This window comes from Cnephaeus nilssonii, assembly GCF_951640355.1.
Source record: "Cnephaeus nilssonii genome assembly, chromosome: 20".
Classification (NCBI taxonomy): Eukaryota; Metazoa; Chordata; class Mammalia; order Chiroptera; family Vespertilionidae; genus Cnephaeus; species Cnephaeus nilssonii.
In genome coordinates, this window is record NC_137091.1 from 48,185,090 (window position 1) to 48,198,886 (window position 13,797).

General features: G+C 43.6%; 1 protein-coding gene across 3 annotated transcripts in view; it reads left to right on the plus strand.

Annotated features, from left to right (window-relative positions):
- LOC307092389 (uncharacterized protein) overlaps window positions 1-13,797 on the plus strand; it is a 114,859-nt gene that overhangs the window by 63,520 nt on the left and 37,542 nt on the right. For 2 of the 3 annotated variants that reach the window (XM_079759691.1, XM_079759690.1), the window contains exons 4-5: window positions 5,097-5,170; window positions 6,002-10,501. The exons of the other annotated variant lie outside the window; for it this stretch is intronic. In XM_079759691.1, the coding sequence (XP_079615817.1) occupies window positions 5,097-5,170; window positions 6,002-7,774 (1,847 nt within the window). In that variant the 3' untranslated portion in view covers window positions 7,775-10,501. Of the gene's footprint in view, window positions 1-5,096; window positions 5,171-6,001; window positions 10,502-13,797 lie in introns of those variants that run through there. 3 annotated transcript variants of the gene reach the window in all.

A 13,797-nucleotide genomic window follows, 5' to 3' on the forward strand; every position in this document is an offset into this window, starting at 1 on the left:
AGAACTTGTTGGGCGGCGGGCTCGGCGAAGCTCCGGTGTGCCCGGTGCGCGGCAGCGGGCTGGTCCGGGGTGGCTGCGTCGGCCCTTGGGTCTGCAGCGGTGGCCAGTCACCGAGCGTGCGCACCTGGCCGCTTCCGGGGCGTTGAGATTCTTGAAGGACTCGGAGGTCAGCAAGCGCGGAGTCTCCCACCCCATGACTCCCAGGGGCTCGTCTGTCCGTGCTCGGCAGCGAGTGGGGCCTTCCCCTCAGCCGGAGACCGCTGGGGGAACTGCGCCGAGCACGTTCCAGGCCGCCACTGTGTCATCTGAGCCGTAGTTCTTAAAGTGTGATCTTTGGGTCGCCGGCATCAGCATCATCCCGAGTACCCCTCTCTTTTATTCTAGTTGTAGAGCGTCTGCTCAGTCAGCCCTCCGGTGGTTCTGGATGGTGTCTGCTCCGCTCTCCCGTCGTAGACTCAAAATTGTTGTGGTGGGCAGCAATCAGGCTTCCGCCCTATGCCTCCATCTTGGTCTTCCTTTGTATAGTTAAGTCTTGATTATTGTTGGTGTCGCTGGGAGGAATTGTCCTCCAGGCCAATTGGCCGTGCAGATCCTCTGTGTCTATAAAGGAAGAGTTGCTGTGTAGGAGACAGATTTATGGGCCGGGTCTTGGTGCAGCAAGGCTTTGGCGCTCATTGATTCTGCCTCTGGAATGTGTCCTTTATGCGAGTGGTTGAAATCTGGTGTCATCTCACACCGACCACTAGATGCCCTCGTTTCTGGGTCTCCAATGGTGTGTAGGTCAGCTACTACCTGAGACCACTCAGCAGGACTTACGGCAAAAACTGCAGTTTCCTCCTCCTGTCTGAGCGTCCCTAGAGCAGTCCGACTAGAACCGCAGTTTATCTGGTCAAGCTGCCATAGGGCAGGCCACCCACATGCAAAAGCCGTTGCTTGGAGCCCAGGTGTGCCTGCAAGACGTGCGGGGCGGGTCTGCAAAACGAGCGGGGCGGGTCCCAGGGCGGGGCGGGTCTCAGGGCGGGGCGGGGCCTCAGGGCGCCACCAGGCCATGGCGAGGCGAACCGCACTGGCTGCAAGTCTGCTTTTTCTGTTTTCCACGTTTCCAAGCCCCCTCATTCCGCACTCCAGCGCAGCAAACACTGATTGCTGGGCGCACCTCCACAAGGAAGTCACTCCCACTCTCCGACAGGAAGGCCGAGAGTCCAGCCTCTTCCCGCAGGCGTCTGGGGAGCTAATCTCCCCTAGGGTTGGAACAAAAGCCACAAGTCCCTTCCCCCGACCCACGCGCCTCCGCACCTCAGCTTCTCCAGAGTTCGCTCTTTCCTCTTCTCTCTTAGCTGTAAATCCACCATTCAGCCAGCTCTCCTGTGGTTCTGGGTGGCAGACGCTCTGTGCGCGGCGAAGTTCCTTTGTTTAACTTTGAAATTGCTGTGCGCGAAGTTCCTTTGTTTGACTTCGCTGCCTTCTTAGTTCTCCTCTCTCAAAATGGCTAGAGGACTTGAGTGTAAGACAGGAAGTCTTAAGAATCCTCTAAGTCGGTGTTGGCGGTCTCCGGGGCCCCGAGGATCTCAGTGGGGAGCTGGGCCAGGTCGGTGACGCGGGTGGGCCCGTCTCGCAGAAAGATGGTCTCTTCCTTCACCGAGAGCCGCTGCGCCGAGTCCGCGGTCGCCGCCACAGCAGCTGCCGCGGCGCCCACGAGCTCATGGCCCCGGCTGCGGTGCTGGCTGAGAGGAGCCGCCGCCCGGTCTGGGGATACGCGAGCAGGAGTCGCCGCGCTCACCAGTCCATCTTTTAGTTGTTTTTCCAAAACTGCCATGCGAGTCAGCAGATCAGCCGTTCACCTCCGCCGCCATCTTCTCTGTATTTCTCTGTTTTTGTTTTTTAATATATTTTATTGACTTTTTACAGAGAGGAAGGGAGAGGGATAGAGAGTTAGAAACATCGATGAGAGAAAAACATCCATCAGCTGCCTCCTGCTCACCTCCTACTGGGGATGTGCCCGCAACCAAGGTACATGCCCTTGACTGGAATCGAACCTGGGACCCTTCAGTCCGAAGGCCGATGCTCTATCTACTGAGCCAAACCAGTCAGGGCGGTTACAAATGTTTTATTTATCATACATGCATGAAAAAATGATAGGAAAATGCTGGCTGATGTGATTTAGTGGGTAGGATATCCGCCCGAGCACCAAAGCATCCTGGGTTCAATCCCTGATCCCATTGGAGCGTTTGTGGGGGGGCTAATAATCAATGTTTCTTTCTCTCTCACTCTTCCCCCTCCCTCCCTCCATCCCACTCTCTTTAAAAATTAATGGAGCCCGACTGGCTCAATAGATAGAAAATCATCCAGCAGACTGAAGCATCTCGGTCCAATTCCGGTTAAGAACACATACCTGGGATGCAGGCTGGATCCATGGCTCTGGTCAGGGTGCAAGCCAGAGGCAAAATCGATGTATCTCTCTCACTTCTATGTTTTGCTCTCTGTGTCTCTCCCCCTCCCTTCCACTTTCTTTAAAAATCAGTGAAGCCTAGCTGGCCTGACTCAGTGGTTGAGTGTAAGCCCAGGAACCAGAAGATCATGGTTCGATTCCCGGTCTGGGCATATGCCCAGGTTGTGGGATTGATCCCGAGTGGGGAGTATAGGAGGCAGCTCATCAATGACCACTGTAATCATTGATGTTTCTATCCCTCTGCCTTCCTCTCTGAAATCAATAAAATTATATTTAAAAATATGTAAAAATAAAAATCAGTGCAAAAATATCCTTGGTGAATATTAACCAACAAAATAAAAGAAAATCAATGGAAAAACATCCCTGGGTAAGGATAACAACAACAACAACAGCAAAAAACAATAAGAAAGCTTCCTGGACCTGAGATCAGATACTTCAAAGAAAGTCTGTAATGGAGTTTTTCAAAGAGCACTTTTAGCCAGGCCCCTGTGGTTGAGTGTCGACCTTATGAATCAGGAGGTTACAATTTGATTCCTGGTCGGGGCACATACAGTGTTGTGTGCTAGATCCTCAGTGTGGGGCATACAGGAGGCAGCCAATAGACGATTCTCTCTCATCATTGATGTTTCTAACCTTTCATCTCTGGAATCATTAAAAATATATTTTCAAAACAAAATAATGACCACTTTTAGATGCACAGCAAAATGGTGTAGAGTTAATGACAGTTTCACATGCTCCCTGCATATCCTGCCCCTTCTCTATGTTTTCTGTCAGTGGTACATTGATTATATATAGGAAGCTACATTGGCACATTATTATCACTAGTGTAGATAACTTGTTCAAGTTGTAGGGTGAGAGTCCTGGGTGATCTCTCTAACCTACATTTTTCTGACATTGCTCCCCATGTCAACTCTTAATTTTTTATATGTTGTCACCCCTTTTCACTATTCTGTATTTATGTCACTCCACTTGGTGTGCAAAGTGGTCGATTTGTTAGTGTCCCATGTGGGTTTCCCTCGATATCAAAATCTTCAGTGTACTATGCAAGTTTTTTTATTTTTCAGCTTGGTCATATCCTTGATAATTCTGTTATATTTTTATTTATTTTTATTTTTATATTTTTAAAAATATATATATTTCTTTATTGATTTCGGAGAGGAAGGGAGAGGGAGAGAGAGATAGAAACATCAATGATGAGAGAGAATCATTGACCGGCTGCCTCCTGCACATCCCCTACTGGGGATTGAGCCTGCAACCCAGGCATGTGCCCTTGGCTGGAATCGAACCCGGGACCCTTCAGTCCGCAGGCTGATGCTCTATCCACTGAGCCAAACCAGCTAGGGCTATATTTTTATATTGGTGCATTTTTTTTTTTTAGCTTCCCTTTTATGTTTGGTTCCTTCATAGATATTTTTATTTATTTATTTATTTATTTATTTATTTATTTTAATGTATTTTATTGATTTTCCACAGAGAGGAAGGGAGAGGGATAGAGAGCTAGAAACATCAATGAGAGAGAAACATCGACCAGCTGGCTCCTGCACACCCTCCACCGGGGATGTGCCCGCAACCAATGTACATGCCCTTGACCGGAATCGAACCTGGGACCTTTCAGTCCACAGACCGACGCTCTATCCACTGAGCCAAACCGGTTTTCGGCCATAGATATTTTTATGTTTGGACCATGTTTTTTAATTTTTCTCAATGTCTTAATATCTCTTGTTGAGGTTCAGGAATTTAAACAACCAGACCTTATAAACTTGCTTTTTGTACGAGAAAATAAATAACAGTCACCTGTGGCAGAAATTCTAATTTCTGTCAAAATTCTTTGGGGGCAGAGTGTGTGTAAGTTCCAAGTTTAAATAATTTTCTATTTCTTCCCCAGAACCTCAAGTATCTTTTTGTTCTTGATAAGTGTCTTCAGTATTGCAGTCTCTGTAGTGTTTGAACAATTACCCACCTTTTCTTTTTTACTTTCTTAAATATTTTTAATTGATTTCAGAGAGGAAGGGAGAGAAAGAGAGAGATAGAAACATCTATGATGAGAGAGAATTATTATTTATTTTTAATAATTTTTCATTGTTGAAATCATTACAATATCACTCAGAGAGAGAATTATTGATTGTCTGCCTCCTGCACGCCCCACACTGGGGATCAAGCTCACACAACCTGGGCATGTGCCCTAAACCAGGAATTGAACTGTGACGTCCATGTGGGCAGGCATCCACTTTTTTTTTTTTTAGCAGCCATTACAATGCATTCACCATGTAACAGTAATGCCATTAGTTAGCAATCTGTATCATACAAAACAGAAACATGTTCTTCAAGATGCTTCAAAACCACGAGATCCTTGAATACACATAGTACCCTCATGTCTATCTCCTCAGAGAAGAAACTGGGAAGTGGGAGTTTTCTTATCATACTACCACTATTTGCTAGGGTGTTTTGAAGTATTGGTGGCAAATGTAAGCAACTTTTTAACCCTCTTTTATCTGACTTTTCTTTATTGTACCTTTCTTGGTCTTGCTGTGAACATTTAACTTAATTTTGGAATCTCAATAATGTCATTTGGTCAGTAATTGCTGGTAAAGTCAGTGTACATTCCCCTGAGTGCCATAACTGTGAAACTTTATTTCATATCTTTCAGCTATCTTATCGGAAGATGACCAGGCCATTCTGCAAAAGCTAAAAAAAATAGATTTATTCCCTAAAATTATACTGGTAAGATATGGAAGGTATGGCTTTGATAATGTACATTTAGTGAAAGCCTTGGAATTTGAGAAAGAGTGTAAGATGAGAAAAAAGTATTTTAACATGGATAGAATTGTTCTGGTACAGTTATTCATAATAAAATCATTGTCACTTAATGAGGTCAAAGATATAACACATTTGGTAATACTCCCAACTTAAATTAGTCTATTTGTAAATTAATGTGTTTCTATATGTGAAGACCAAATATAATTTTTTAAATATTATACATTCTTGCAATGAATATAATGAAAGTCTATGAATTGACATAATCTATGCTGTAAATATAAGAATTATTACACTGCCGTGTGTGATTAAATTTTCAATCTTTTCTAGAATATAGTGATTTATAATGCACATACAAAATTTAAATGCAATTAGTTTGTTGACTTCTGTATTAAGGTATCATACTATTTTTGAGAAATAATGTTTTTGATATAAATGTTTATAATTTTTATAAACTTAGGAATCTTTTTTTTAAAATATGTCCTTATCGATTTAAGAGAGAAGACTGGAGAAGAGAAAGAGAGAGAAATATCAATGATGAGAGTGAATCATTGATTGGCTGGTTGCTTGTTGCACAACCCCCACTGGGGATCAAGGCAACGGCTCAGGCACATGTAACCTCCTGGTTCATGTTTTGTTGCACAACCCCCGAGTCACACCAGCCTGGAAGTAGTGTTGTTGTTTTTATACATATCATGGTTTAATAGTTATCAAAGAATAGTTATTTGAAAAAAAGAGTACATGTTTAATGAAATTATAGCTGTCACTAAAGGCCTTTCCATCTTCAATGATTACCAGAATACATGCAATGAAGACAGAAGTTATCAATTCAAGGAACATTGGAAAAATTTTAAGCAAGGGACAAATTCTAATATACATCGGAAAATTCAGCTTCCAGAGAACCATTATAAGGTTGGAAAAGTCTTTGACCAAATTTCAAATGAAAGTATACTTCAGTTTATTCATACTGTGGCAAAAACAAACAAACGAAGAAAATGTGACAAACCTTTGAAACAATCTTCAAATCATACTGAACAAGATAATCGTTGTACCAGAGAGAAAGCTTACAAATTTAATTCCTGTGCGAGACTCTTCAGTCAAATACACAATCTAAATAAACTTAAGAAAATCCGTACTAGAGAAAAACATTACAAGTGTAAAGAATGTGGCAAAACATTTAATTCCCTTTCAAATATCTGTGAACATGAGCGAACTCATACTGGAGAGAAGTCCTATAAATGTAGAGAATGTGGCAAAGCCTTCAGTTTTGCATCAACCTTTGCTTATCATCAGAGAGTGCATTCGGGAGAGAAGCCCTATAAATGTGGAGAATGTGGCAAAGCCTTCAGTGCGGCATCAAGCTTTGCTTATCATCAGAGAGTGCATACTGGAGAGAAGCCCTATAAATGTGGTGAATGTGGCAAAGCCTTTAGTGTCTCCTCAAACCTTTATCAACATCAGAAACTTCATACTGGAGAGAAGCCTTATAAATGTAGAGAATGTGGCAAAGCCTTCAGTGGGGCATCAAGCTTTGCTCATCATCAGAGAGTGCATACTGGAGAGAAGCCCTATAAATGTGGTGAATGTGGCAAAGCCTTCAGTGTCTCCTCAAACCTTTATCAACATCAGAAACTTCATACTGGAGAGAAGCCTTATAAATGTAGAGAATGTGGCAAAGCCTTTACCCGGACCTCAACCCTTACAATTCATCAGAGAATTCACACTGGGGAGAAACCCTATAAATGTGGAGAATGTGGCAAAGCCTTCAGGCTGGCATCAAGCTTTGCTCATCATAAGAGAGTACATATTGGAGAGAAGCCCTATAAATGTGGAGAATGTGGCAAAGCCTTCAGGGTGGCATCAAGCTTTGCTTATCATCAGAGAGTGCATACTGGAGAGCAGCCTTATAAATGTGGAGAATGTGGCAAAGTCTTTACCAGATCCTCAGGCCTTACTTATCATCAGAGAATTCATACTGGAGAGAAGCCTTATAAATGTGGAGAATGTGGCAAAGCCTTCAGGATGTCCTCAAGGTGTAGAGTTCATCAGAGTATTCACACTGGAAAGAATCCTTATAGATGTAGTGAATGTGGCAAAGCCTTCTGTAACTCCTCAAATCTTAAGCGGCATCAGAAAGTTCATACTGGAGAGAAGCCTTATAAATGTAGAGAATGTGGCAAAGCCTTCATTGTGGCAATAGACCTTACTTATCATCAGCAAGTTCATACCGGAGTGAAGCCCTATAATTGTAGAGAATGTGGCAAAGGCTTTACCAGTTCCTCAGGCCTTACTTATCATCAGAGAGTTCATACTGGAGAGAAGCCTTATAAATGCAGAGAATGCGGCAAAGCCTTCATAGTGGAAAAAGCCCTTACTTGTCATCAGAGAGTTCATACTGGAGAGAAGCCTTATGAATGTACAGAGTGTGGCAAAGCCTTTAGTCGGTCCTCAAGCCTTAGTCAGCATCAGAGAGTTCATACTGGAGAGAAGCCTTTTGAATGTAGAGAGTGTGGCAAAGCCTTTAGTCGGTCCTCGATCCTTAGTAAGCATCAGAGAGTTCATACTAGATAGAAGCCTTATAAATGTAGAGAATGTGACAAAGCCTTCAGTGGGGTAACAAATCTTATCATCAGAGAATTCGTACTGGAGAGAAACCCTTTAAATGTAGAGAATGAGGCAAAGCTTTTGGTAGGTCTCCAACTCATATCATCATAGAGTTGATAATATAGAGAAGCCTTATAAATGTAGAAAATTTGGCAAAGCGTTTAACCAGTGTTCTTGCCCTATTGTACAGGAAAGTGTACATACTTGAGACAAGCCTTACAGTTACAAGGAATACCATTAGTTCTTTACCAGCAGTGAGAACTTACTCAGCGCCATAGGATTCATACTGGGATGAAGCCTTATGAAGTTGAAAAATGTGGAAAAGCATTTAAAGCTATTTGTGATTTACTGTACATGAGAGACTTCATAGTGGAGAGAAATCTTACAGATGTAAGGAGTGTGGCAAATCCTTTCCTTGTCTTTGTGATCGCATTGAACATCAGATATTTTATTGTAAAGAGAAACCTTACAAATTTGAAGAATTAGGCACATTTTAAAATGATCATTGGTGTCTTTCTCAACAATACAATTCATACTGGAAAGAAGATCTATAAATATAGTGAGTTTATCAAAGCCTTTAATTAGGAGTGTTGTCTCACTCAACAAAAAAATATGATGGAGTGAAACATTACCAAAGGAGACTGTGGCAAAGCTTCTAACCTGTATTCAAACTTACTAATAATTGGAGGGAATCATTCTAAAGAGAAATGGTAAAAATATAAATAATTTGCCCAAAGATTTAACCAATGTTCTTATTTCATTGAGCATGATCAAATTAAGCTTTATAAATTGTATAACACATGTGCCAAAGTGTATATTCTCATTTATGTGTTATTCAATATCTAATAATTATTGCTGAAGTGGAGCCTAGCAAATATAAAGAATGTGGCAAAGTTTCACTTGATATGTGAACCATATTTGAGATCAGAATTTATACTTGGGAGAAACAATGAAAATGTAAACAATGTCCAAAAGTCTTTATTCCACATTCAAGTTTCACAGAATTCACACTAGATGAATAGTCAATACTTTTCAGGTATTACTCTAAATCAGAATACTTATAGAGAATAATCCAATGTTTAAATGAACATAAGTAATTGTTAGTATGCTTGAATATATTAAAAGAAGCAATGTTTCCATAAGTATGATTACTTACAGTATTGTCTATTTCTTATTGACATTATTTGTGACATATTGAAAAGGAAATATTAATGTGAATCTGCTCCCATATCACTGATGCTACCATGCTTTATTCCTGGTGTTTATGTGAAATCATGGGGCTGTTACTGCCTTAAAGACTTGTGAACTCTTGTATATTACGTGGGTTTCACTGACATATACTTTTCCATGGAATATTGCATATATGGTAAGGCATACTGCTTGAAAACCATCTAAATGGAGATTGTGGTTGACTTAGAATGTTGTTTTTTTAAAATACATTTATTTATTGATTTCAGAGAGGAAGGGAGAGGGATAGAGAGAAAAATTAATGATGAGAGAGAATCATTGATCGGCTGCCTCCTGCATGCTCCCTACCGGGGATTGAGCCCACAACCTGGGCATGTGCCCTTGGCTGGAATCAAACCTGTGACCCTTCAGTTCGCAGGCCAACGCTCTATCCACTGAGCCAGACAATCTAGGGCTAGAATGTTGTTTTATGTCATCACAAAGGGCATTATAAATTTTGACTAAATTTGCCAATTACTCTTTCAGGAAAATATGGTAGCAGTTCAATAAAATTGTGATGTATCTTCATAGTAACCATAGGTAGAAGTGATGAACATTGGTTGATTTGGTGAAATAAAATATGAGGCATATCTGAGAACGTATATAGACAACTCATCCCTAAGTGCATAAAATTATTGTAAGTCCATGTTTTCTAAATGAATAGCCTACGTTCAAAAGGTCAAAGGAAGCACCGTTATTACATTATTATATCAGAATGCCACGACCTTCCTGGCTAGGTCAAGATGATTTGAAGGAGGGCCGACGACACAATAAATACACTATACAAATACGTGAATTTATCCACAACCATCAGCCAGTGTGAATGTGGTACAACAGGGTAACACACCCATTCTTTTATATATATACATATAATTGCTTTTTTACAGATAGGAAGGGAGAGGGATAGAGATTTAGAAACATTGATGAGAGAGAAACATTGATCAGCTGCCTCCCGCACACCTCCCACTGGGGATGTGCCTGCAACCAAGGTACATGCCCTTGACCGGAATCGAACCTGGGACCTTTCAGTCCACAGGCCAGCGCTCTATCCACTGAGCCAAACCAGTAAGGGCCACCCATACTTTCTATAGGCATGACCCAGAAGAGGCACATAACATTTTCACTGACATCCCATTTGCCAGAACTTTGGCATACCTGTCTGCAAGGGAGGCCGGGAAATGTAGTGTTTTGGCTGGACACGCGTCCAGCCAAAAATCAGGTGTTCCGTTATTAAAGGAAGGAGGGGAAAATGAAAATCTGTATCTGAATCAGGTTTCCTTCATAAAAATACTGATTTCTTCTTTTATTTTAAAAAATTGGTACTTGCTCCTTGTCTTAAGACAGTTATTAGCCTTCAATATAAAGAAGGAAATGATGATACTTGCTGCACATGTAATTATAAACACCTCTGTAAAGTCTGTAATTTAAAGTCTGCTCTGTAATAAAAGTGACAGTTTGTATGGCATTATTCAACTTAAATATGTATATATATATATGAATTTAAAAGGCATTTGAGGGGCCAGATGGAACCTGTTTTGTGAAGAAGAACATGGAGACCTGGTCCTGCCCACTTCTAATTCAGTTTGAATACGCATTTCCCCTTTAGCAATGAATACTAAGGTAAAGTTTGGTATACAATGTAAAGATTATCAGGTCAGGAAATAGCCTGGAGCCATTGCAGTCACAGCAGGGCAAAGTCCATTGGCCTTCCAATGTCTCTTTTGCACTTTTATGCTAAGTGCTGTTTGCTTTAGCCTCCAGCTTCAGAAGATTAGTAATACATCTTAAATGTTTGTAATGTGCATTTTAATTTTTTAAAATATATTTTTTATTGGTTTCAGAGAGGAAGGGATAGGGATAGAGAGAGAGAGAGAGAGAGACATCAGTGATAAGGGAGAATCATCAATTGGCTGCAACTCCCATTGGAGATCCAGACTGCAACCTGGGAAAGTGCCCTGACCAGGAATCAAGCAGTGACCTCCTGGTTCATAGGTCTGCGCTCAATCACTCAATCACTGAACCATGTAGGCTGGGCTAGAAAATAATTTTTTTTTTCTCCCATTGCTCAAAGGGATCTCTATTTGAGAAAATCAGGATGTTACACTTTGAGAGATGAAATGTTACAGCTTGCACACCAAAATTAAAAAATGAAATGAAATTAAAAAATAAAATGGTTACCAAGGTAATACAGGTCAGGGGATCAAAGGTGAAGGGTCACACATTAAAACGAAATTCTAAAGGACTGCTGCATCATGATCACTAATTATTGTTCCAACGGTGCCTCTCTTTGGGTATACTTGAACATTTATTTATTTTTCAATATATTTTTATTGATTTCAGAGAGGAAGGGAGACAGATAGAAAGATCAATGTTGAGAGAGAATTACTGATTGACTGCCTCCTGCAAGCCCCCTACTGGGGACCAAGCCCGCAACCCAGCAAGTGCCCTTGACCAGAATCAAACCCAGGACCCTTCAGTCCGCAGGCCAATGCTCTATCCACTGAGGCAAACCTGTTAGGCCAAAACTTGAACATTTCGGCAGACGTTCAAGCAGCTCTTTCGGTAAAAAGATGTTTGCATGACTGCTACTGCTGTTCCCATGGTCACCTTCCAGAGGTGGCACGGTGTTGAGAACACAGTAAGAGCTAGTTTCGCAGAATAAACTTTGGGTAACGCTCTTCCGGCTTGTTCTCTGCAGCCAGTTTCCCTGCGCGCAACACATCCTCCTCCTCGCAACCAGATCCCAAGCATGCACCTCCTAGGGCTGCCTCCTCCAGTGGCCCAGGGAACAGATTTTTAAAAAATATATATTTTTATTGATTTCAGAGAGGAAGGGAGAAGGAGAGAGAGATAGAAACATCAATGATGAGAGAATCATAAATCAGCTGCCTCCTGCACGTCCTCCACTGGGGATCAAGTCCACAACCCAGGCATGTGCCCTTGACTGGAATTGAACTCAGGACCCTTCAGGACCCTTCAGTCCGCAGGCCAACGCTCTATCCATTAAGCCAAACCGGCCAGGGCGGGAACAGAATTTCTGCTAACAAATCCCAGAGAAGCTCAGGGCCCGCCCCCAGTCCCTTCCACCGCCGGGTTCCTCAGGCTTCCTGCCTCCTTGTAACTGCGCATGCCTGGTCCCTTAGGCCACGCCCCACAGCTCACCTCCGTTCTGGCCTCGCTCCTATCCGGGCTTTTCCTCCAACCAGCGGCGGCCGGCCATTCCCAGGCCCCGCCCCCTGGGCCGTACGCTCCGCCCTCAGTACGCCCCCTCCCCGCCCCCCCCAGTGCAGCCCGGCGCCATTTTGTCTGCAGCCTGAAGCTGGGCGGAGAGGGCGGCAGAGGGAGGAAAGGCCTCGCTGCGGGGCGGGACTTGCCGTCTCCCTGGTGTCACCTGCGCTCAGTCACCATCCCGCCTGCGTCCGTCGAGCTGGGTTTGCTGGTCCCAACGTGCCTTCCAGCCCCCTCAGCCGGCTCTCCGGGACCCGGGCTCCTCCCTTGGTGTTTTAAATGGCGGCCAGGCTGCTCCCTGCCCTGGCTCTTTTGCCTTTGTTCTACCAGTGGCTACTTTCGAGTCGTTTCTGTTTGTTTTTTTTTTTTTACCTTTTCCTGAACTCTCGTCCTGTCCAGCGCCATTGAAGTTCTCCCGGGAACTGGGTTTGTGCCGCCCCCTCGCTTCCTAAGCTCCTGGGGGCAGTGTCCCCACCGGCACCGGGGAGTCCATACCCACTCCCTGTTCTGGGGTCCTGGCGACCCCACCCCAGTCCACAGACACCTTCCCGCGGCCCCATCGCGTCCGGAGGCGCCTCAGGCCTTATTTTTGTCGTCGCTGCTGATCTGGGCTGGCCTGTGACCTGGAGGTGAGTGTGGGTTCAGGCCCAGCCCTGCGGCTGTGTGTGTGTGTGTGTGTGTGTGTAAATAAGTAATTTTTCTGTCAAAGAACAGAGCTTAAGTAGCTGCCATTTTGGCCTACAGGAAGTGGCAGGCGCTGTCTTGACTCAAGTGACTGGCAGCTCCCCTGGGAACTGCCATTTTGAAATGGCCAAGGTCTACTCCCTCCTTTAAACTAGCCCAATTGGGTGAGATTGGGAGCCTACGCTCCAATCCGGTGTGAGGAACAGATCACGTGCGTCAGTAATAAAAAGCCGAGGGGCCACCGGCTCAGTGTGCCAGGGCTCCCAGCTCCTGAGCGTGTGCGCCCTCTTGTGGGAGTAAAGACATTGGCCTTGCTGCCTGGCTCCCGGGTCTGCTTTGTGTTCTACCAGGACCCCTGATTTGGGGGTCTAGCCTTATATGTGAGGGGGGGGGGTGAGAGGGAGAAGGTGTCACCAGTAGGGCAGTATGATCTGGAAAGGTGGGAAAAACTCACTTGTTTGCCTCTGATCGCCTCCTGTGGCAGTGGGCAGCCGACATGCGCTTTCTATGCGCTAAGTGGTGAGGGTGAGTGTGTGTGTGTGTGTGGTTTGGCACAGTATGTTGATAAACAGTATATGTTCCCCTTTCCATATTCACTGCTAAACACATATGTTCCCCTTTCCATATTCACTGCTAAACACATATGTTCCCCATATTCACTGCTAAACACATATGTTCCCCTTTCCATATTCACTGCTAAACACATATGTTCCCCTTTCCATATTCACTGCTAAACACATATGTTCCCCTTTCCATATTCACTGCTAAATATATATATATATATTTAAATATATTTTATTGATTTTTTTACAGAGAGGAAGTGAGAGGGATAGAGAGTTAGAAACATCGAT